We start from the raw sequence: 26102 nt of genomic DNA, 5'->3' as shown, positions 1-26102 counted from the left end.
ATTATGTACTGACATAATACAATTAAAAGAAAATATAGTTTGAAAGCTGTTCTGCTCTGAACAGAAATGGCATATCTTTATAATGTTGTTGGTGTTTAAGTTAAGCCTCCTAGTGCATAACTTTGCAATGAATGGGAAGGTAAAAATTAGGACTGATTATTTTTTAAGATTGCTCACCTTTAATCCATGAAAGGCTAAGTGTTTTAATGAATGTGTGTAATTTTTAAATAATGGAGTTTATGTTTAGTGTTCATTTACATAAGTGTATCATTTCAAATTAGAGATAAAAATATGCAAAAAATAAAGCACAAAAGAGAGAGATTTATACCCTGAGAACTTCTTTATTCACTAAGTGAAAAAAATTTTGAACAAGTTATACTCTTAAAAAAGTGTTTTTTAAGTTTAAATAGTGAATAGTGAATTTAATCCCCAAACTCGGTCTGTCAGTTATCTCTGTGCTACATAACAGATTTTAGCGCAGTTCCTGTTGGTCAGGGATTTGGGAGTCGCTTGGCTGAGTGGTTCTGGCTCAGGGTCATTTGTGAGCCAAGATGTCAGCCAAGACTGCAGTCGTCTGAAGGCTGGTTTGGAGCTGGAGGGTCCCCTTCATGCTGGCTCACCCACATGGCACTTGGCCTCACCACTGGGCCTTTCCGTGAGCGGCCCCGGGCCTGGCTGCTGGCTTCCCCCACGGGGCGCTCTGAGCAACGGAAAGCAGGAAGCTGCAGTGCCTCTATGACCAAGGCTCCAAAGTCATACACTGTCACTTACGCATTTTGTTTTTTTCTGTAGAGGTGAGCCTTTAAGGTTAGCATACACTCGGGGGAAGGAAAATTAGTCTTCACCCTTTGAAGGGAGTGTCAAAGAATTGGTGAGCATTTTTAAACCAGCACAGTTGGCCTGAAAGGGACATAGCGTATGGTTAGCTCCCCACAAAAAAACTTCAAAACTTTCAATACGTTTACGTCTGATGCTAAAGTATCCACATCAGATTTACAGAATACAGACTAAAATTCAATTGTAGAATTGTAGAATTTTGAGCTGGAAGAGACCTGGTTGTGTCCTCGTTACAGAAATGAGAAAACTGAGGTCAAAGAGGTGACATGGCAGTAGAGGTTATAAGGTCTGTTGTTGACACTATGCTGGGGCAGAGGTGCCCTTTGCATTGTGTGCTCAACGTAAGGTTCTTGAAGGTCTGCCCTGGAACTTGGGATTCAGCTTACCCTACCTCTCTTGTGTGTGGAGGGAGAGCTGAGAACCAGAGCATCAAAGCCTAATGAGACAATTATCTCTGGTTCTGTTTTCTCCGCATAGGTAAAGGAAAAGTTCTAATGCAAACACCACTTTTCCCCTAACTTCTAAGAAGCAGATTATTTCTCTGCCAAGAGAGGGTTAGTGTTATTATGTTCTATTTCTTGATATGGCAGAATTCCAGGCAAATGTGTGAAGGAGTGAGCCTTCGCACCATATGGAATCTACAAAGACCTGCACATGCTGGCTGCCACCTTGAAACACTTAAGATAAGTGGGTTTCTTAAACCTGTTAAGTGTGTTCTTAGTCTTTAGAAGATCTCTTTTAAAACCTGCATGAAGTATAGTGTGGTATCTCTAGAAGAAGTAAAACACCCCTTAGGAAAAATTCTTTTAGCCTGAATGTAAGTGATTTGACAATTTTCAGAAAAATCATTCTTTTGCCAAAGCTGTTTATTTTCAGCAATTCGCATTTTCTGATGTGCTGTTTGGCTGTGCGTGTGAGTGTTTTGTAGTGTGCCTTTGTAATTACAACCGGTGTCTCCGCTATACCTCCCTGTTTCCTTTTTTCATGGTGGAACTCATGGGATATTTATAAATTTTAGAAGATAGTACACATGCAAAAAAGTGCTTGAGAATGTTTGTTTTCCTCTTCCTAATCAGAATTTCTGTTTCAGGTTCTTCTGCAGCTTGGGCTATGGCTGCCAATGCCAGATGGCACCATTTCTGAGGAAAGAGCTAGCTTTTGCTTAGAAGTAATACCCACAAACAATGCCAAATTAGCATAAGCAAATGTCAGTGAGTTAACACAAAGCCAACACTCTCTCTCTCTTTTCTTTCCTTCCTAGGCCATGGGTGTTGAGAGTGACCAGGAAATTGTACAGATGATTGGAACAGAGGAGCACGTGATGGCGGCATTCGGGCCCAGTTTGGAAGAGTGCCAGAAAGCTCAGATTTTCACACAGATGCAGGTGTGTCTTTTCAGGTCGTCTTTTGCTCTGAAAGGGAATTGGAGATTTAATGCCGCTCGTTGATAAAGCATGAGAGGCAGTGACTTTTGGGGGTATAGATTTGGGAGGAGTGTTGGGGGATGGAAGGAGTGAGAGAGAAGCTTCTGTGCATCATTATTTTAGGGATTGGAGGGAGGAGTGTTCCTAGACAAATCATCATCCTGTGGTGTCTGACTTGGAAGGGGGACAGTGGCCAAGAGGCTTTTGTTCTGATTTGACAGGAAGTACTCTCTTTTTTCCATATTTGCCTGACACATATTTATATTTTAAACTATAGCAACTCTAGTATAGAAAGCTTTGTTTTTGTATTTCTCTTTAATATCCATTTTTACTCCCCACTTCTCGTTGCTTTTCACATCTAGTTGTATGTGATTTCTATCCCTTTTCCTGAATTTCCAGTGTTACCAGCAAGAGAGGCCCAGGATCAGAGACCCCTTTGCCACTACAGATCTTCGCTGGCCCGCTGAGGCATTCGCAGTTGGAACCCGGGGATTTTAGGGCAAGACACAAAAATGAAAATAGCGATATATATATATCACAGCCATGCTTAGGATTTTAGTCCGACATTTGTAAAGTGCTTTGCTAAGTGGAAATCAAGGATGACATTCCTAAGAGCCATCCTGGGAAGTAAGAATTTCTACTACAGAAGCACAATAAAGGTTTTATTGATCCCTATGTTCGTTATCTGTTCTGTGGGTCCCTTACAACAAGGTATAAATTCAAGGTATAAATTGTCAGCTAGGATGCTCGTAGAGATAGCGCTTTCCCACTTCTGTCTGTTAGGGTGTATTCTGTGAAAAATCAAACCCGTCTGGATATTTTCAGACACTGAGTCAAACGTTTAGGAAGGTTATTGTCATATGTAAATATACATAAATCCAAAGCACAAATCCATCGAGATTATTCTTATCCCGCCTTCCTCTTTTTCTGCAGTTAACTAAAATTGACTGTGGTTATTGGGCAGGCAGCATCAGGAAAAGTTGTTGGGATTTAGGAGATTCTATTTTTGGTCTTTATTGAAAGTGAAATATTTAGTGAGCATGAGTCCTTGTTACAAACTGAAATTATATTGTCCAAGGGTTCCTAGAACATGAAGAAAAAAATGTTAAGAAATACCCAGAAATTGGCTTAGTTTGAGGAGATAAAGTCAATTTGCCTTAGCGATACTGCAGTGGATTCAATGAGATTCATTATTCCTTTTATTATACACATCATCCTTGTTGGTCACATAATTCTGGCATCGTAAAGCTGTTTGAGCAGGGGCTAAACCGTGGGTTGGAAAATCATTCACTTATTTCTCTTAAATAGATACTGACAGAAAATTTTAGCTAACTGAATCAGAGAAGTTCAGTGAAAAGATTAGCAGAATATACAGTTAGTTAACAAGAAAGACAAATGTTCCTAACATGAGAAAAACAAACAAGAACTACATGTTAGAGATGGCTTGTACTCTGTATGCTGGATTAAAGCAGAGATTAATTATTTGCCACTAATAAAAGATTTTAGAGACACAGTAATCCAGAACGGTTAAGCTGAGCATAAATTATGAATTAGGTCAATGTGAATATCTTATGTTATTCTAAATGAAAATGTAGCCAGTACACTGTATCTTATATGATAGAATTTTTAACAGCATGGAATTTTAGTGGACTGCTTGAAACCAGTGTTTTGTTTTTAATGCCTCCCTTGTAGTCTCTCCTTTTTGTCTGTTCACAAATATAAGAGTAATTATATTTGTTATGTACATTTTACATCATCCTTGCCATGCGGTCTAGTGTAGAGAGAAGAAACTATTTATTTCCTTTTTGCGCTCTTACCCTCATGCTATGAAACCCTAGCAACATTATTGGATGTTCTAGTGAAAAAGTGACTTTCTGTGGCATTAGAAGGAATACCAGGTGCCCCTGAGTTCTTTGTTTCTTCCCCAGAGAACTGAAGAACCTTTAGCTTTTTCCCCAAGGGAACTGGAAGAGCGAAATTTAATGAAGACAGCTCAGCTTAAGGGAAACCAAACTGTCTGTCTATTCCTGGGTCCCACCAACTGCTGACTTGTACTCAGCTACTACTTACTGCTAGCATTTTCAGGGTCCCTAGTAATCTTACACTCTGATGGCCTTTTAATAGGGATGATCCTAGGTTTGATGTTCAGACACTATACTTGTCATTAGAATCAGAGAAAAAGATGACACAGCATTTAGTAGGAGAGACACACATGTAAGTAGGCAGTTAAAATGTAGTGTAATCTGAATGCTAATGAAAGTAGTCAATTTTTTATATGTAAGGAATTAAAAGAGCAGAGAAAAAGGAATGGAGCGTTGAAAGTCTTCAAAGAGGAAGCGATAACTCATCTAGATTTTGAAACATGGAAAGGAAATTTCCCAGGCAGGTAACTGGGAACAGGACTTTTAGGATAAAGAATCAGGGATGCCTTCTGACTTTCTGACTAATTGAAAGCCATTTAAAAAAAAAAAAAGCATTCATTGTTGTTACAAAGTAATAAGAACCACATGGTCCTCTTCTTTAAAAACTTTTCATTAAAACATTTTAACAATTCAAAGTATACAGAACAGTTTCTATGAGCCCTCATGAACCTGTCGCCCCGCTTTGACAGTTACACACACTTAGCCATTCTTGTTTCCTCTAAATCTTCACTTACACTCTTTACTCATTACTTGATTAGTTTTTAACATTTCATTTTTTAGGTAAAATTCATATGTACTGAAATATACAAATCCTATTCATATAATTTTTATAAAATATAAAATATTGTCATTACCCCAGAAAGTTCTCTCATGCCCCTTCGTAGTCATTCTTTGCCTTCATCCTCTGATTTCTTCCCCCAGTGTTTTGATTTTTTTACCATAGGTTAGTTTTGCCTGTTCTAGAACTATATATATTTGGAATTATGCAATATATACTTTTTAGTGTCCACTTTCTTTTGGTTGAGCATGATATTTGAGATTCATCCAGGTTCCTTTTTATGTCATTTATCCATGTAGTTTGTTTCTTTTTATTGATGAGTAGTAGTCCGTTGTACGAATATACCACAGTTTGTCTTTTCCTGTCAATGGACATTTGGTTTGTTTCACTCTTTGGTTATTATGAATAGCGCTGCTGTAAGCATTCCTGTACAAGTCTTTGCCTGGGCAGGTTAGTATTTCTCTTAGATAAATAGGAATAGAATTGCTGCATCAAAGAGGTTGTATATATAACTTTTATAAAATTGGAACTGCCAAATCTTTTTCCAAAGTGATTGTACCATTTTGCAGACCCTCTAACAGGGTATGAGAGTTCTGATTGCTCCACATCTTCACCATCATTTGGTGTTGTCAGTCTTTTTAATTTTAGGCATTTTAGTGGGTGTTTGGTGGCATCTCATTGTGGTTTGAATATATATTTCCTAGATGATTAATGATGTGAACACTTTTTCAGTGTGCTTTCTTATTTCCCTTGTGAAGTGCCTGTCCAAATCTTTTGCTCATTTCCCATATTGAGGTGTCCTTTTATTACTGAAGTTGAGTCCTTTAAAAAAATAACCTGGATATAAATCCCTCGTCAGATTTATGTGTTGCAAGTATTTCCTCCCAGTCCGTTGCTTCCCTGTTCCTTATCTTAACTGTGTCTTTTAATGAGTAGTCATTAATTTTGGTAAAATCTAATGATCAAGAGGGTTTTTGTTTGTTTTATTTGCTTGTCTTTTATGGTTATTGATTTCCATATCCTGTTTAAAGAAATCTTTGTCTATTCCTGGGACAGGGACATACTCACCTATGTTTTTTTCTAGAAGCTTTATGGTTTTAGTTTTTATGTGTAAGTCTGAAACTCATCTTAAACTAATTTTTCTATTTGGTGTGAGGTAGGGGTCAGGTTTTCTTTTTTTTCACTTTAGGGATATTTGTAAAAAATACAAATATTTTAGGGATATTTTAGCACCATTTGTTGGAAAGACTTTCCCTTGCCCATTGAATTGGTTTGGCACTTTTATCAAAAATGAATTGACCACAGAAGCATGGGTTTATTTCTGGACTTGTTATTCTCTCCCATTGTTCTATTTGTCTGTGCTTACCCTAGTATCACAGTATCTTTCACTATTGCTTTATAGTTGAAATCAGGCAGTGTAAAGCCTCTAACTTTTCTTTTACAAGATTGTCTCAACTATTCCAGGTCTTGTGCATTTCCATGTAAATTTTAGAATAAATTAATTTTTGTTTTTAAAAAAGCCTGCCAGGAGTATAATTAGCAATTATGATGCATCTATTGGTCATTTTGGAGAGAATTTTAACAGTAAGCCATCTTAACAGTATTAAATGCTCCAGTCTATAAAAATGGCATAGCCATCAGTTTATTTAGGTTTTGTTTTTTCTCAGCAATGTTTTGTAGCTTTCAGCTTAGAGGTCTTACATGATGTGATAACTTTTTGAGGGGATAAAAAGAACTGCCCCAAAATATTAACTGTAGACTGTGATTTTCTCTAGGTGGAAAATTTATGGCTACTTTATATGTACTTTTTACTCATCTGTATTTTCTAAATTTTCTACAATGATTATGTATCAATTTTATAGTAAGGAAACAAATTATAAAATAAGAAAGGAACCAGTGTATTTGATACTGTATAATGCAGTTTTGTCATTGATTCATGACAAATGTTGACTTTTAACTAGGCCCAGTGCAGCTTTCTCTATTAACCAGCATCCTTGTCTTTTTTGCTTACACCGTTATGTATGGGTAGGTGCTTAATAAATTGTCCCTGGTGATATCATTAAGCATTATTATACTGTATTGTTTTTTATAGGCATTGAAATATATAGGGAACAAAGTAAGAAGGCAGAGGATGTGGGGAGGTGGACCAAAGAAAACCAAAATAGAAGAAGCAAGAGAGCTCCTGGCTTCTACCATCTTGACCCATGTACCAGTGAGTACCTGTGCAGTTGTGAATGATGGTTGTAGGGCCTGTGCATTTCTGTTAAAGAAAATTTGAATACCAGTTTATATTACTGAAAAGTCTTGTTCCTTAAGAGAGAACCCTAAAGAGGACTAGATTACTCCACTGGAAATAATCTTCTATTGTCAGCAGTTTATTTGTCCTGGGAAAACGTCTGCCGTATTTGAACCGTCATCATCATGTTTATTCTCTTCTGGTTCTTCTCTTAGTCTATAGTTTTGTTTTTTTTTACATTCATGTGCATATTAATGCTGTACTACATTTCATGGTTTCAAAGTACAAAGATGGTATCTTAGATGTTTGTTTTTTATTGAGGTATAATCAACATGCAACACAATGATTCGATTTTTTATATATTGCAAAATGAAAACCACACTAGGTCTAGTTAACAGCTGTCGCCAGATGTAGTTGCAGATTTTGTTTCTCTTGATGAGAACTTTCAAGGTGTATTCTCTTAGCAACTTTCAAATATGCAGTACAGTATTATACACTATAGTTGCCATACTGTACATTATATCCTGTTGACCTATTTATTTTGTAACTGGAAGTTTCTACCTTTTGACCCCCTTGTTTTAGATGTTTTAAAATAACTGAAAACAAGTTTACAGTGACTTGGCTATATAGATATTTTTCATTGTGATAAAATATACATAACATAAAATGTATAATTTTAAGTATACAGTTCTGTGGCATTAAATACATTCTTATGGTTGTGTTACTACAATAGATACTTTTCAATATACTGGATCAGTTCATTTCCTAGACCTTGAATTTTAGAGTTCACATTATCCAGTCTCCTTTACTTACTGTGGAGATGCTCAGGTTCAGGCAAACTAGGTTGATTGTTCTTGTCACTCAGCTGGGTAATGGTCAGAAAGAGAGCTAGGAGCCACCTTCTGACCCTGGAACCAGTGCTTAATATTTATTTTTTATTAATATCATTAAACAGAGATTGGTCATGTTGGCATGTTGGCAAGAGTGACCCTGCCCCCACTTTTTCTTTTTTTTTTTAAATCCTTACCTGAGGATATGTTTAGTGATTTTAGAGAGAGGAAAGGAGTGAGAGAGAGGGAGAGAGCCACCGATCAGTTACCTCCTGTACGTGTCCCAACCGGGGATTAAACCCACAACCTAGGTATGTGCTCTGACCAGAGATCGAACCCACAACCTTTTGGTGTATAGGTCGTCACTCCAAGCAACCCAGTCACCTGGCCAGGGCTCCTCCATTCTTATTTAATATGAAAGCTATACTTTTTAAGTTACAGAATTATTTGTTAGACTACCTTGTTAACCAAGTAGTCTGGTTTATGATGAGCTATCACGTGTACTCTTCATAAATGACCTAGTTCAGGGGTTGCAAACTCTACCTCCAGGGGCTGACTATAAATAATGGAAACTCATGGGGTCTGTGGGAGTGGACACTGACCACCTAAATGCATTCAGATCCGATTTTCTTATTTTGAAACACCTTGTTAGCCAAATAATACAGGTCTCTGATTCTGACCTTTGGCTGCCATTTATTTGTATGTGTCCTTGATCTAATTTAAATAATTAGTTTTAATGTGAAAACTTGGTCTGAACTGAATTTTAAACTTGGATGACTGGAAAAAAGTCAGTTTCAAACTCAAAATACCAAAAGTGAGAAATGGAAACAAACAAGGGTTTTGGAGCCAGAGGTTCAAGGGTTCAAATCCTAGTTTCTTATTTCCAAGATGATTTACTTTGGGCAAATCTTAACTTTTCTAAGCTCCAGTTTTCTCATCTGTGCAATGGAACTGACGCCCCTGGCTCACACGGTTGCTGTGATGATGCAGTGACACAATATCTGTAAACCGTGGTTTCCGAGCTCCTCGCCACGGCCCTGGGGTCTCTCTTAAGGGCCTCGTTTAGCTTTCTGCAATAACTGGGGAGAACGATAGATTAATTAAAGAGCCTTAGCTCGTAGAATGCTGGCTGTCCTGACATTTATTTATTTAAATTTACGAAGCTAAACACTACTACTCTAATGTGACTGCACTGGACCTAAAAGTGCTGTTTTTAAAGTTTTGTTATACATAGTTCATTGAGGTATAGTCGGAACAGATAAATTAGAAAAAGATCTTCATTTTCCAGAATGGTTTAGGACAGTAGTTACCTAAGTGTAACATCAGAGATGATTTTAGATGATGCAGGGATATCTTTCTTTTTTTTTTTTTAGTAATTCTGTATGTCTAGAAGAAATACAGTTAGCACATCAAATTTGTTTTTGTGGTATTTGGGATCTTACGGTATTATATGGGATGAAACATACTTAAAAATAAGTTTAAAAGTGGAAAACTAATTATTTAAAAATATTAAATAATTTAAGTATTAAGATATGATAATAATCATGATGGTAGAATGACTTAGATTTAGAAAGCAGTGTTTAGATGTTTCTGCAGAGAGGGAGAAAGGCGGGCAGGATACTCAGCGCTCTCCAGCCCTTGTATTTGACGGGGACCTCCAGGGGCGTTAGCTTAGAACCCTGGCCTCTCAGCTTTCCAGAGACATTGGTTCTTAAAGTGCATTTTTCAGACTTGCAGTATCAGCATCACCTGGGAACTTATTAGAAGTTCTTGGACTCTATCCCAGACCTTCTGAATTATGTACTCTCGGAATGGGGCCCAGCAGTCTGTTTTAAGAAGCCCTCCAGTGATTCTGACCCACACGAAAGTTTGGAACTGCTGTTCTAAGGGTTTCTCCAAGGTGCCCAAGGCCTCTCTGTTCTCCAGTGTAGTGCTAAAAGGACTCCACAGGTTTTTGGTGACGACAATTCTGTGTCAGTGTTCCAGGCTCATTTGGTAGACCTTCTTCCTCTCCCTCTTTTAGATAATCTACACAGGTTAATATCCCACAAAGGGATATCTGAACTATTATTCGCAGTCTACCAAAAAGTGATGTCAGTCCCTAGATTAGAGGGTTTCTAGTCTCCATATCAATAGGAAAAGTAGGCTAAGTATTAACTAACTTTTTCAATTTAGACCTAGGGCTTACTTCTCAGTACGTAGTAGTTAAAAGAGGAGGGGGGTTGAAATGAGTTCTGGTTCAAGTGTTTTATAAAGTGCTGTGAGGCACCTGCCAGTATTTATGCAAAATGAAAATATGAAATGGACTTACGCAGGGGAAGGGACTAGTTAAAGAACATGCATGAATGACCCATGGACAACGGCGAGGGAACTCGAGGGAACTGAGTGTGGGAGCAGGGGGTGGGGCTGGCAGAGGAGGCGAAGGGGGGAAATTGGGACAGCCGTCATAGAATAAACATTTAAAAATCTTAAAAAAATGAAACTGAAGAAATGTTAAAAATAATAAAAGAAATTTTAAAATGTTGAAAATTTTGTTAATGAAAGTTCACTTCATTTTTTCATTAATAAGAAAGATAAATACAACTAGACGAGCTACATTTTCAATGTAACTTGCAAGATTAATATTTTTAAAAAAAGTACATTAGCTCTGAATGGAGGACCATACACCTTTGTAAATATTAATTGAGATTATAAACTACTTATAGCTGTCCAGACACTGGGTTTTTCTGCTCAGTGTTGTGGTAATTGGTGTTATGGTTGTAGGGTTTTTATTTGTTTGTTTGAGGATGGACAGGAAAGACTTCTTTTTTTTTTAAGAACTAGATTTATTCCAGTCTTTCTTATTGATGTAATTGTTTGTGAGTACAAGAAGACAACATAGCTTTTAGAGCTACTTTTCATTTTTAACCACATTCCAAAGTTAACACGTTTCTTTTAAGACATTTCAAAGTGCTCTATAATAAGAAGAGAATACATTGACTTAGAGAAGAAATGAAACTTTCTTTGGAGAAGAATGAACTTTTTGAGATATATACAGAATTTCTCACATCCTATATTATTTAATGTAATTCTTTAATTAGCATTAACAAAATATATGAAGGAGACTGGTTGCTGACATTCTTTTAAATCAAGATTCCTTGACTTAATCCATCATAGTGATAAACTCAATAGGATCTCATTGAGATCTTAACTCAAGAATTAAGGAAAGTAAAACAAATTTTGTAATATGAATCTTCTATAGAAAAGTGTATAAAATATTCCTTTGAATTGGTAGAAGATAAGACCATACTCATAGTTTTGGATGTAAAGAAAGGATTTACCTAGTTTCCTAAGGTTCTTGTCTTTCCAGACAAACTAGTGCAATTATATAAGCATTTCTGATTTTAGTTTCCTGATGGAGCGAGATTCATTCATGTGGATTTCAGGGTTTGTACTAGAGAAGATTGACTAGAACATTTGCAGTGGATTCATTCATCAATCTGTTCATTCATCCAATAAATATTTGAGTGCCAGACAATGTGTTGGTAACTATTCCTATTATGTATTGTTGCATAACAAACATTTCCAAAACTTAATGGTTCAAAATAACTGTTTATTGCTATCTCTCTTGGTTCTGTGGTAGTTTGACTGGGCTCAATAGTGGGAAAAGGGGGGTTTCTCATCTTGGGTCTCATAAAGTTGCAGACAGCAGCTGCGACCGGAGTCATTCAAAGGCTCCCCTGGTCTGAACATCTGAATTGTTTTCTTCACTCACACCTCTGGCTCCTCAGTGCTTTTACAGGTAGTCCCTCTCTCCCCACCAGAGCGTCATAGGCGTCTCACACGGTGCTTCAGGACCCTGAGAGGGTGCGGAAACTGCTAGTTTACAGGCTAACACAAAGGGGATGATGGAGTCAAACTCTTAATGAAGGAGTGACATGAAACGTGTAGAGAGGCAAGGAGTTGAGAGCGGTCGTCTTTGAAGATAAGCTTCCATAGGTACTGAGTGCAAACATGAAAGGTCATCATCTCAGCTCTCAGGAAGTTTATAGACTATTTGAATTTTTTGAATAGTGAGAATCATAATTCATTATTTCCTAATTTAAATATTATAACATTGGTACTTTTCTTGAGGTAACTTAAATTATAATATACATTGTCTCAAAAATTTCCTCTAATTTCTGAATTCCAGGTTAAAGAATTCAATTTCCGAGCCAAATGTATCTACACCGCAGTGATGGTGCGAAGAGTAATTCTGGCCCAAGGAGACAATAAGGTTGATGACAGAGATTATTACGGTAACAAGCGATTGGAGTTGGCAGGGCAGGTAATTTAATTATTTTATGTCAGAAATCTTATTTCCTTTAATAAAAATTAACTTGGTATTAATTTTAAATATGAAGAAGAGATAGTTGAATAGAATATACATTCATATATTTGAAGTATAAACACTTCACACATGACTATCTCTTAAGAATTTCACTATGAAAACTCTATCTTAAGTCTTTAAATATGTTATTAGTATGTTATCTATATATTTTGCTGAGATGTTTACCCTCATTCTGTATAATGTGGGGAGTGAAATATGATTTTAAGTAATATTTATTATTAATCAGTTCCCATATGCCAGGCATAGTCATGGGAACTGGGAATATAGGAGGAATAAGACAAAGTCCTCTTTTCTCTTAGTCCTTAGAGTCTGATGAGAGAGATAGACAGTATACAAGTAAATAATCCCCTTACTTTTGGTGACATAGTAGAAGTGGGTCAGTGAGAATGTCTCTGGTTTCATTTTAAGTCCTAGCTGATATATTATATCTTGTTTTGAGAGTATGTACCCCTTTCAGCAGAGTAGCAAGTATCTAAAAGTCTTCAAAACTTCCTATTCCAGAAATTGCCTTTAAATCAGAAAGCATTTAAATGTGAAATGGCCTTTAAATCAAAGAGCAGAATATAGTCCTGGCTGCTTTTGATATTTTCTCTGTATCTTTGGTTTTAAAGAATTACCTCAGTGGGAAGGTTTTTGTTGATGTACTGCTTAGGGTTCACTAAGTTCTTAAATCTGTAAATTTATGTCTTTCAGCAAATCTGAGAAATTTTCAGGATTTATTTCTTCAACTATTTTTTTTTGTACTGTTTTCCCTTCTTTCTCTGACTCAAATTATATTGTTAGACCCTTGAATATTAAGGCTCTGTTAATTCTCTTTTCAATTTTATTCTGTTCTTCAGATTGGATGATTTCTATTGATTTACTTTCAGGTTTACTTACTTCCTATGCTGTGATAGTCATCCATTTTAGACATTGTATTTTTCAGTTTTAAAATTTTTATTTGGGTATTTCTATTGTTTCTGTTTCTATACTGAGACTTCTTGTTTGTTCATTCATTGCAATCATATTTTCATTTGTATTCTTGAATTTTAATAGCTACTTTAGAATCTTGGTCTGCTAATTCCAACCTCTCAGTCATCTTATGATCAGTCTCTTCATTAGCTTTTCTCATGAATATGGGTCATGTTTTCGTGTTTCTTGAAATATCTAATAATTTTGGATTATATCCTAATGGACATTGTAGATGATGAATTGTAGAGGATCTCGATTCTGTATTACTCCTCTGAAGAGTGGTCTCGTTTTTGTTTTAATGCAGTTAACTTGGTTGTAAACCTCCAAATTCTGTCTCCTTGCATCAACCAGCTGAAACATTCTGTTTAGTTCTTTCATCACAGTTGGGATGGTTATTTGTCTTACCAATTTAAACAAGTATTTTTAGTTTAAAAAAAAGTTATGATTAAAAAAAGAAACAGTAAATTAAGCATTATAAAATAGCAGATAGTAAAATAAAAATCACAAAACACAGTAAAATGCTTTCAAAAATAACCTATTAGCATAGTAAAATAAATTTCAAACAATTACAAGAATGTTTACAGTGAAATGAGTCTCCACTTCTAATCTCCCTTCTTACTTGACCCAGTTCCCTAGTCCCTCTCTCCAGTAACAGTCTTTCCCTTCCTTTCCTCTATCCTTCCAAAGACATCTTATGCACGTACAAATATCTGATTAACTGGCATCTTGATGTTGTACTATTGGAAACTCGTGGCTTGCAGATATTCAGGCCTATGTGAATTTTTGCTAAGTTTTGTGGACCTTCTTTGGAGTCCTTTGTCAGAGGCAAGTTTGGAGTCAGGCTTTACAATTTTAGAAGAAATCATATACTAGAAAAATTTGTCCTCATTGATATGAAACATATTTAAAGCAGTGTGTCTGTGAATGTTGCTTAGCCATTACTGCTAATCCTTCTTACTCAAGGGGGGATTTAATCAGTGAAATGTGAGTGTTGCTGCAGAAATTGACACATGCCTGCTTTTGTGTATGTGCTGTTTAATGATGAAATATTTCATGCATATAAGACTATATATAACATGTGTGTGTGCTTGTGTATTAAACTAATACAAGTATTGACATGTCCCAGCTCAAGAGTGAACACAACACTAGTGTAGTTTAATCCTCTGTGTATTTCCTCTTAATTTTAGCTGCCTCTCCCACCTGTCCATTCTGGAGGCTCTGGCCAGGTGCCTGCCTATTCACCTAGTGGAAAGAAAGCAATCCCAATACATTCCTGAGCGTTTACTGTGCGATTAGGCAAAGTACATGTCCTTTTCTCAGGAGCCTGCTCAGCAGGCGTGAGCTTCAGATGTGTTTCAAGGTTTTAAAAGCATAGACTCTTGGAATCTCAATATTAAAATAGATAAAAGTTGAGGCTTCCCATCAAGATGGTGGCATAGGCAGACATGGCTCTTCGCACAACCACATCAAAATTACAGGTAAAATATAGAACAACTAACTATCACTCAGAACCATCAGAAATTGAGTTGAAGGAAGTCTGACAACAACAAAATTAAAGAAACCACATCCATCCACACTGGTACGAGGGATGCAGCAGATGTGGAATGGGCTAGTCTTGCAGCCACATGTGGTGGATAAAAATTCAGGAAGTATATCTCATGAGCAAGGAGTCCTAGCCCAACACCAGGCCCTACAGTTCAGGTTTCTAGTGTCAGGAAAGTAAGTGCCCACGACTTCTGGCTGCAAAAACCAGTAGGGACTGAGTCGGTGCGGCTGACTGTACCACCTGGGAAACCCCAGGGCCAGCACACTAAGTGGACAGCTACAGACCATGTCAGAGCACCACCACCCTACCCCTGCACAGCTGATCCTCCACAGAGGGTGGAGGTTGGTGGTAAGTAGTCATAGCCAATATTTGCTGCTGAGTGGCCTGGGTAAATCCCTCCCATTGATCTGCTAACAGCGACCAAGCCTCAACTACAAGAGGAAGGTATAATCAGACCACACAAATGGTGCACCCTGAGTACCTAGCATGGAAGATAGGGGAAGATATGCTACTGGACCCTACAGGACGCCTACTATATTAGGCCACACTACAAAGACAGAGGGTCAAAGCAGCTCTACCTAATACATAGAAACAAACACAGGCAGGCTGCCAAAATGAGGAGACAAAGAAACATGGCCCAAATGAAAGAACAAATCAAAACTCCAGAAAAAGAGCTAAACAAAATGGAGATAAGCAACCTACCAGATGCAAATTCAAAACACTCGTTATAAGCATGCTCAAGGAACTTAGTGAGGACCTCAACAGCATAAAAAATATCCAGTCAGAAACAAAGGATACACTAATTGAAATACAGGATAATTTGCAAGAAAACAACAGTAGAATAGATGAAACCAAGAATGAAATCAATGATTTGGAACGTGTTCTCCAGATCCATCCATACTGTTGCAAACAGGAAAATTTTCTTCCTTTTTACAGCTCAGTAGAATTACCTGCATGCTCCTTCCCCTTTAAAAGGTGAGCTCATTGAGGGCAGGAACCATTTATATTCATCTCTCTATCCTCAGGTAAAGTGCTCTGCATCAAGATACAACGGTGACTTGAGACTTTATGAGGCACCTGCTTTTAAGAGTGCATTTTGGTAGGGGAGACAATGAACAATTAAACCATAAATAAATGTGGTGATTTTAGGTAGTTGTAAGTGTTTAAAGAAAACCAAAAACAGTCTAATGTTAGAGAGAGGGTTGGGTGTTGCTGGGGGAAAGGTGTTAGTTAGGATGGTCAGGAGAGATGTCTTTGAAAAAAGTGGTACTTTTAAGCTGAACCCTCAGATATTCCAGTTAAGACTTGACTGAGGAGAAGCCAGTTTCACACAACCTTGGGGACTGCATTCCAGCAAACGACCCGAGCAAGCGCATGCCTCCGCAGCCAGCTCTGGTGCTGGAGAAGCTGGGAGAGGATCTCTGGGGCTGGCTGGGGTGCGCAGGTAGGGAGAGATGCCATTGCAGACCTGGCGTGGGTTTGCTCTGCAATGGGTTTGGAGTTAGTTTTACATGCAGTGGGAAGCTATTGGAGAGTTTGAGTCAGGGAAGTGACACAGCCTGATTTTCAGTTTAGAAAGATCTGATTCGGAGGTGAACAGGCCAGGAAGGGGGCGGTCGGGGCTACGGCAGTGTCTGGACGAGAGGTGGTGGTAATGGGGATGGTCGCCCGCAGTTACTAGTACAAGTTCAATTTTTAAAACTAGAATTAAAAAATGATAGCATTTTTAGGTTTGGGGAGAAAGTTAATGTCTGCATTCTTGGAAAGTTCTATTTAGTTAATGGCTGATGCAAACAGGTGGGTTTTGGCCGCCTTCAGATTGACCACAGTTCAGGGGATTATGGGTATCCCCACTACCATCAATCCCCATTTTTACAGTTTTTAATTGGAACAAATCATGCAGTTAAATGAGTTCATTAAAAAAAAATGTTGGTTGCTTAGAGGATTAAGGAATGGAGTCAGGAGGGGGTCGCGGGAGGAACTATCCTGTTGCTTAAAAAATTAAAATTAAAACAAGGGTTCCCATGTGCAAGAAAACATTGCTTTATAAACAATGTAAAGACATAAAAGGCATTGAGTTGACTAAAATGTGTGAAAACAATAGCTGCTAATTTCACACCCCATGGGATGAGGGAGCATGAATGTGCTTCAGCTTTAGATAACAGAGCTGTATCCACCGGCCAAGCGGGTCCACCGAGCTTTCCCTCAGTCTTACTGCCACCTGAGGGCTGGCAGGCCAGCCGCCAGTAGAGGTGTTAACAAAACCTACCCATTTCAGGCTTAATCTTTTCACCTACCTTTTCTTTTTCGGTAATGTGTTCATTATTTACTGAGTATTACTCTATTCTTTGTCTGCAAATTTTTTGTTTCTAATGCAGCTTGCTTTGTATGGGCGAGATATGGAACGGCACCAAAATCCGGCACCCTGGAAAGCCAGGGATTTCCACCCAGTGACAAAAGAATGCCGTCTTGACTTCAGAGATTGCCTAATCCCAGCTGTTCTGATAATGTAATTAAGGCTGCCTAATGTCTTTAATTTTGCAACCAGTTTGTGTGAAAAGGAGAATTTGGCACTCTGTAGGCTTAAACACTAAATAGCAATCTCAAGACGCCTAATTAGAATTCTCTGACATTAGGCTAATTGGTGAAACTGTATTTCAGCAGCTTAACTTCTTTATTAATTTTTTAGGATTTTCATTGAAAATCAATTGATGAGCTGTCAGCATTTTTTCCTTAAATATAATGTGCTCTTTAGTGCTCCTGTCTTAAGCAGGCTGAAAGGCCTCATACTAGCAATGAAAGGTATTGAATATTATCACCAGCATTCCACCCCTTTTAATCATTTCACTCTTGACCTAAATAATGCAGCTTATTGTGTGACTTGACCTTGTAGTGTCTCACTGCTCTGAGAACTGGAGAACGTTTCTCTGAGATTGAAAATTTAGGGGTGCAGAAATGTATTAATGAGACAGTAGTTCCGATGAGCTTGCTCTTATTTTTACCTGTTTAGTCCCAGGAGCATTTCCTTGTGTTTGAATCGGGGGACTGCAACAGCTTCAGCTGGGATCTAAAAAATCCCTGTCATAATTGGAGACACAAAAGTCTTAAGTGTAAGGGACTGATTAAAATAGAGCTGAGTTTTTTTAAGGGCATTTGCTTCTGTTCAGAATGCTTATTCAAGTTCCTTTTGCCAGTGTCTACAGGAAGTTGTTGAAATGGGCTCCTTCCTCCCTCACACCCCTCTGCACCTGCTTCCATTCCCATAGTCTTTCTTTCCATGAGGGCAACTGCTGGGTCTGAGTGGAAGAAAAGATTAAGCTCTCAGAGGAGGAAGTTTTCTTTTTAGAACGCTTCTGACATGGTAAATTCAAGTCCGGGACCCTGGCTTTCCAATGTGGAAAGTCGATCTTAGTAGAAAAGTGGAAGGCTGTGTCTAACTTAAGGGGGGAAGCGTAACATCACATTCCACTGTGAGGAAATTCTTTCTTTAGTAATGGCTAGAGGAGAAGACTCATTTGCTTTGAATGTTTTCATTATGAGTAAAAAAACAACCGTGGGTAATAAACATTCAAGAACATAGTACGGAATTTAGAAAATCTTTAGCTTACAAGATTTCACTGCATTTCCAGATTCCTCTTTCAGTAAATAATTAGTGTATATTTTCCTTTTTTTACAAATATTAACACTCTTATTTATATCTTCTGGTGCCCATATGCAAGAGTTTCTACAAATAGGATTGCCTAGTTACAGAGTCAAGTTAAATCTTTAACTTAACTGGAGAATGTCAAACTAGTTTCCCAAGTATTTGTTCATTGCATTGCATGCGAGTTGCTGGTGATCTTCATCCTGTGACTTAGTATCAAACTTTAAAATTTTTGTCTAGATTATCTGGTGAGTGTAAAGTGGCATCTCCTTGCAGTCCTAAATTGCATTTTATTCATTACTGATGAGGTTAAACATCTTTTTCATATGCTTATTGACTATTCCTATTTTTCTTCTTTGAAATACCATTTGAGTTGCTTCATTTTCTTTATGGATTTCAAGACTTTTTTTTTTTTTTGTATGTATGGGTTCCTAGTTTTTTTGGTCAGTTGTATGTATTGCCGATATCTTCTCCCAGTCTGGATTCTTTTTCTTTAAAAAAAAAAACAACCCAAACTTGGTGGAGTCTTTTGATGTCTAGAAGTTTATTATTTTAATTGTGGTCACTTTTGTCAACCCTGTTTTTAAATGCTGCTTTTTTGTATTTTAAACTTACGTCTTTGGTATTTGTACTTTAGTCATCTGGACCACTAGAATGAAGAAAATCATCCAATTTCATTTGTTTTTCAAATGAATAGCAAGTCCCAGCACCATTTATTATATTGTATTTCATTTCCTCACTGATCTGAAGAGCCACCTCTATATTATGTAACAGTGTTTAACATGTGTATGGTTTTGTTTCTGGATTCTTTATTGTACCCGTTGGTCAGTTTGTCTATGCATTCATCAGTCCATTCACCTTTTTTCAGGAGTGTCTTGATATTAGGTAGCATGATTCCTCCAACTTAGTTCTTCAAGACTGTTTATCTGTTTGGGGTCTTGGGTAAATTTTTGCATTATTGGTTCTAACTCTGTGAAATATGCCATTGGTATTTTTATAGGTATTGAATTGAATCTATAGATTGCTTTGGGTAGTATGGACATTTTAACAATGTTCATTCCTCCTGTCCATGAACATGGTATTTGCTTCCATTTATTTGTATCTTTAATTTCTCTTTTCAGTGTCTTATAATTTTTCAAGTACAGGTCTTTTCCCTCCTTAGTTAAATTTATTCCTAGGTATTTTTTTACGCTATTCTAAATGGGATTATTTTTCTTAGTATTCCTTTCTTGTAGTTTATTATTGGTGTATAAAAATGCAACCTATTTCTAGAGATTTATTTTGTATCCTGCTACCGTACTGAACTTATTTATTAGTTCCAATAGGTTTTTTTGTTGGAGATACATATATTTATATATTTATATGTATTTATTTATATATATATATGTATGAAATTGTTTATAGTATGATTGTTCAAATAAGATCCAAACATGTCTCTTATATTGCATTTGGTTGATATGTCTCTCAAATATTTTTTGATCGATAGGTTATCCCTCTGTGTGTGTTTGAAAAAAACTGGACTTTTTATCCTAAAGAATTTCCCACATTCTGGGTCCCCACATGACGGTACCCTATGGTGTCATTTAACATTTACATTCCTATATTTTTCTCTGTTCTCTAAATTTCTTGTAAACCAGTAGTGAAATTCAGAAGCTAGAACCTGTTCAAGGCTTTTTTTTTTTTTTCCTCTTAAGACTGTGTTTAGTTATATCTACTTTATGTGCCGTTGGAATTGATCACTGGGTTTAGGCATTTGGGGCCCTGATTTGTCCATTATAAAGTCCCCCACTAGCTTATCTCCTGATGGTTTTATTTAGCTGCTGCTTATTCGTCCTTGGTTCATTGTTTACTTAGGGCATACAAAACAATGATTTTCTAATAGCTTCATTCTTTCTACATTTTTAGGCTGGAATTTTTCAGTACAAAATATTTTCATTAGCCTCTCTTTGGCTACCCAAAGACATAATTTATATAGAAAAGTCAGGGTGAATACATGCTAGATCTTTTTTTAATCCGCTTTTCAGAATATGGTTTCCTCTAGCAGTGGGTAATGAAGGATTTTCTTTCTTTCTTTCTATCATTATAAACTTAGAACTTCTAGCATTTTTATTTCAATTTTGGAATTATCTCATTTTTTGAAAAAACCTTTTTTTTTTCCTTGAAAGTTCATTTGAATTTATAGATCACTTTAGGGAGAATTGATATCTTATAATACTGTCTTTTTATCCATGAGCATAGACTATCTCTCCTGTTGAGCGTTGCTAAAATTTCTCTCAGTGACGTTTTAAATAAAACTGCTTTTTGTATATTGGCCTATATCTTGTACGCTTGCTGAAGTATTGATTTTAGCAGAGCTTTTCCTTTTTTTTTTTTTAAGATTCTTTGGGATTTTCTATGTGGACAAACATGTTATTTGCAAGTAATAAAACATTTATCTCTCTTTTCCAACATATATACCTTGTATTTCTTTTTCATCCCTTATTGCGCTGAATGGTACTCCCCAGTACAATGTTGAACAGGAATTGGTATTCTCTCTTTTACGTCGATTTTATAAAGGAAAGCTTTCGGTTGTGTGCCCTTCCCTTGCGGTATCTGGCCCTTGCTTTGTATCAGTACAGGATCCTTAGTCCAAGCAGGTTTCCTGCCCTGCCCCAGGGAAAGATGGTTTTGGCTTCTCTTCTCGCATCTGGCAATGCCTTTTCCTGGAATCAGTGGCCAAAAGGGTTCGCTGGCCTCCCTCCAGCAGTAGACAACTGTTGCCTATTACCAGGTGCATGGCTTATGGGAGAGGCCCTCTTCCACCCTCTCAGACCTACAGCTTTGCTTCTGCCCTATCTTAATGCAGGTTACCTTTGTCTGGGTCCACTGCCTGGAGGTTTTCCTCACTCTTCTCCAGTGACTTAATGGTTTTGCTTCATGTGAGAGAAACTCCAGGGAAGTAGATAGGATTTTGTTGCTTGTTCCAAGAAAGGGCTCTCTCTCAAGTCTTACTTTCTTTGCTTGACTCCAGTCTTTCAGGAGCACTCAAGGAAAACAACTTGTGAGTGCGGATTCCCTTGTGTCTGGGCCTCTGATGGATTCTAAGCTTTCATGGTAGCCCACATGTGGCATTCAAGAAGTCCTTAAAATTAGTTGATTTCTTCTTTTATGGCAGACATCTGCTCTGTCATGTGTCTCATCTGTCCTTGGAGAGGCATATTCCCTTCTGCAGTTCAGTTCATCTGGTTGTCTTGCAACCTTATGTCTCTTTAAGAGTCAAGAAATTTATGATTCTGTAGTTGATTCATCTTTTTTAAAATTATGAGAGCGGGCAGGATGTTGTCTTACAGCTTTCTGCAGTGGAACTTGGACACCTTAAGATCTCTACTCCCTTTCCAAATCCTAGCCTTCCTGCCACCTCTGCTACTCATCTGTTTCATGAAATCATTGATTAATCCTGTTTCCGAATAAGCTTAGAGTACAGGCTTAAACACTTTGATTTTTTTTTTCCCTTGCATAGACTGAACTACCTTGTTTTACACTGTATTTTGGTCCCTACAGTATTTGCATCATTCTCTGCCTATTCAGGCTTGCAGTGCCCAGGCACTGGTCTGAGGGTTGGTATGAGTCTGTGGTTCAGTTTTCGCTGGTCTGAAGAGTAATTAGTAATGAAGGATCATCAAACAAAGAAAAGCACATATTTATCAATTTGCATTTTAGAATATATTTTTTCAGTTTTAAGCAGTTTCTTCCTTTCGTTATTTTTTTTAAAAAGTTTAATAAAAACTAAAATGTATAAGCTGGTAATACATTTTGAAAGCTTACCATATACTTTTATTTTTTAGCTTTTATCTCTTCTTTTTGAAGATTTATTCAAAAAATTTAATTCTGAAATGAAGAAAATTGCAGACCAGGTGATTCCTAAGCAAAGAGCAGCCCAATTTGATGTTGTCAAACATATGCGTCAAGACCAGATTACCAATGGCATGGTGAATGCCATTTCAACTGTAAGTCTTCAGTCACTTGTTTAGTTTTGTAACTTAGGTATTTGTAAATCTATTCAGTAGAATGAAATTTAAAGTACTTTAAGAATCTAGGTGAAATATGTGTGTGTATATCTTAAAGAATACTTACAAATTAGAAATTTCTTTTTTTTTTTTTTTTTTTTTTTTTAGAAATTTTCTACTTTGAAAGATAGTCTACAGTTTAGATGTTACCAGTAGGGATTTGTTGCTAAATGACTTTATTGCCAAATTATAGGTCCTGTTATATGAGGCAGTAAGAAAATAGATACACTTTTATCTAGAAAGTGTATCTAGATTTAAATAGAAAATCTTTTAGTTTCACCACTAATAGCCATTCTTTTAATGGACACATTTCCCCATCTTTTCCCATTATAAAATGGACATAGTACACATAGATTTATTAATGACAACCTGTGTCTGTAACAGTACAAAATGTTTCATTTTATTGTAGGTTTATATTCCTCAGAGGGCTATCAGCTGTTCCCCACGTGGAGATAAATTCAGGCCCTTGCAGCTGCTGGGTATTCAGGGCCTCGGGCTGTTCATAAAGGGTTATCAGATAGGCTTTTGCTCCGTTTCTTAAAGTGTAACAACTATATGTCTATCTGATAAAGTTTAGTTTATGTTTTGTGTGCCAGACATAAAATTAGTTTTATGGATGGGATTTTGGCCTCAACAAAAGAATAGTATATTGTTACACATTGGTTCCCTCAGTGAAAGAATTAGTGGCTGACTTGCTGCAATACTTGACTTGAGAAGTTTGCCGTCTGTGAGTAGCCCTTGCAGTGACAGTTACAGCCAAACCTGAGGTGATCCTGGCCTTTGTGCCTATTCAGGCATATTAAACGCTTGTGGCCCAAGTTTTCCTGAAATTAGATCCCTAGAAATTTGAAGAGAAGCCTCCAGAGAACTCTTGAACACACTTCTGTTAGGATTACTTTTTCTTGCCTTCAGAACCACGGTTTTCGGGTCATAATAGCTGTTTTGAGTAGTTCTTTTTCCCCGAGTGATACCACTTTTCCTCCCAGAGAAGACTGCTTTTTAGAAGAATCACTAGTAGACCTTGTTGCAGGTGTACTCCCACCTGTAGGCAACCAGAAGAAGGTCAGCTTCTAGCTGTGTTGCCATTAGTAGAATATTTTCAACACATAAATTTTCTCAGAGGAGCAGTTTTAGACCCCGTCTGTTCCTCTTCTCTCGCTTTTGTAATACTCCCGCAGAATACTAGAATGAATTCTCTTGCCGAAAATCTTGGCTTTACGCCCCACCTACTTCTCATTTGCCAGCAGCTGCTGCCTTATTTGAGTTCAGCGCAGAATATTTATTTACCTTACTCTCACTCTCTGGGCATAAGTTAGTCTACGAGGTTCATTCTCATTCAAAGCATAAAAAGAGTTAATGGAAAAAGCAGTAAAGAAGTCAGCTTGTGGAATAAATGTGTTTGCTTTATTTCTTTGCTTTGTAATAGATAGAGTTTCTTAGGATTTAGCTCTTTTCCATGTTATCAAAAACTCAAGTTCCTGAAGTGATAGACTTTCACTGTAATAGTGATTGAACTTTAATTTGTGAGGGAGCCCCTCAAAGTCACATTTTAATTCAAACAGATCACCTTATCTGCTTCTAAATCCCTAGCAATTTTTCTACTATGAGAGTTTTTAACGCAGGATCCATGAGTCCTCCCCTGAAACTGAGTGAAAAAATGTTGTGTTCATTACCTATGTGTATTTTTTTTTTTCAAGAAAACAGTCATAGTTTTTATGAGAGTCTCAAAAGAAAAATGAAGAATGATTGTGGGGCAGGTGAAATTTTTTTTTTTTGCTTTTAGATCAGAAAGATTATTGAATTATTTTATTTCCTATTTTGCATTTCTATGCATACTCTTCTCTACCATTAATTCATGTTGTCATAAATTTAAAATTTAATAGTTCCTAACCTCATCTTTAAGTTATCCTTGAGAATATTTAATATGTGCGATTAATATAACTATAAAATAATATACAGCGGTGGGCAAAATTAAGTTACAATGTATTTGTATGGAAATAATACAATAATTAATAAACTGTAAACCTTTTGTATTTAATGTATTTAATACATAGGAGATAAAGTATGTTTAATGTTCAAGATGTATTTCATATGGATCTATTTTAAGATTGACATCATAGCCACAGAGGATACATAATATTCTTTAATATGAATATATATGCAGCTTTTAGCCTTAATTAAGAAGCCTATAGTTTATTCACTATTCCTGATAACTGCTATTAGAGTTATTTTTCTGCTGCTGTATTTTCCTCTGCTTAGGACTAATTTTTGGGAGACATTCAAATAATGGTACTTTCCAACATGAAATTAATCTCTTTGAGCTTTAAGCTAGTTTTACCTTAAATGTGTGTAGAAATATGTACTGTTCTCCTAGTTAGCGTATTGCATTCGGTGGAAGTCTCTAGTTGAACTGGCTTGTTTGGGATATGATAAGTTCTTCAGAAAATAACTACTTTGAAAGCATTCTGAGATGATTGATAGACATAGGCAATATTCATTAAATTCCTGGAAGACCCTAGCAAGTGACCTGGGTAGATTTTAATTTTAATTGCGACGTTTTGATTGCTGAACGTAGAGCATGGCTCTAATTTCATAAATATGTAATTCCTATGATGAACTTCTCAGACTAACTGCAAAGTCCCAGGCAATTTATGAATGATAAAGGGTAACCTGTCCGTCTTCTCTCTACAGGGAAATTGGTCTCTAAAGAGATTTAAAATGGACCGTCAAGGTGTGACTCAAGTACTGTCTCGCTTGTCGTATATATCTGCACTGGGCATGATGACAAGAATCTCTTCCCAGTTTGAGAAAACGAGAAAAGTGAGCGGTCCTCGATCCCTCCAGCCATCTCAGTGGGGGATGCTCTGCCCTTCGGACACTCCTGAAGGAGAGGTAAGGTCCTTGAGGAGCCCCTGTGCTGTGTCAGAGTTAGTGCCTGTTGGTGGTGCTCTGCTTCTGCTCCTATTCTCCCAGGCCATTATTTATTTTTTTGGTGGGGGGGAGGAGCGGGGGTGGAATGTGGTCAAGAAATATAAATGCAGCTCGTCAGGATGACATCAGTATCATCCCGGAGCCAGTACCTACAGGAACATTTGATTTAGTATCTCACCTAAATAGAAATATGGTCCAAAGTTTTTGCCTTGTTTGCTTAACCCAGGAATCCAACCATGCAATGGAGAGGAGACGGCATGTGAGGGAAAATTGAGAAACTCATTACCTTTGTTTACAGGGACCTCTTTTTAAGCTTCTTATTTTTTTAGGTGTCCTTAGAGGACATCACAGCTGCAGCTGCAGCCTAGCAGCGCCCACAGCGCAAGACCTCAAGTGAACTCTGACTCATTTATGTAGGATACATAAGCATTCACCTAAACACTAAACCAAGGGGTTTAAATAGGTTTATTTCCATAGCATCCCCTACTTCCGATATCATGGCCTTTTCTCCTTCGTGCTGACCATTGTTGGTTTCACTTGATCCGAGTCATTCTAAATTGTAAACTTCAGGAGGATGGAACCTTGTTGGG

The 26102-nt window shown here is 37.2% G+C and overlaps 1 protein-coding gene across 1 annotated transcript in view; it reads left to right on the top strand.

Moving 5' to 3' along the window:
- POLR3B (RNA polymerase III subunit B) overlaps nucleotides 1–26102 on the top strand; it is a 105120-nt gene that overhangs the window by 26427 nt on the left and 52591 nt on the right. The window contains exons 10-14 of the mRNA XM_054574585.1: nucleotides 2099–2221; nucleotides 7053–7172; nucleotides 12198–12332; nucleotides 22360–22521; nucleotides 25273–25473. Of these exons, the coding sequence (XP_054430560.1) occupies nucleotides 2099–2221; nucleotides 7053–7172; nucleotides 12198–12332; nucleotides 22360–22521; nucleotides 25273–25473 (741 nt within the window). The remainder of the gene's footprint in view (nucleotides 1–2098; nucleotides 2222–7052; nucleotides 7173–12197; nucleotides 12333–22359; nucleotides 22522–25272; nucleotides 25474–26102) is intronic.

Source organism: Pteronotus mesoamericanus, unplaced genomic scaffold, assembly GCF_021234165.1.
Source record: "Pteronotus mesoamericanus isolate MK-2021 breed Mesoamerican mustached bat unplaced genomic scaffold, CSHL_Meso_final contig_263, whole genome shotgun sequence".
In the NCBI taxonomy this organism is placed as follows: Eukaryota; Metazoa; Chordata; class Mammalia; order Chiroptera; family Mormoopidae; genus Pteronotus; species Pteronotus mesoamericanus.
Note: the sequence above shows the minus strand (reverse complement) of the source record. Positions and strands in the feature narration are given on the sequence as shown.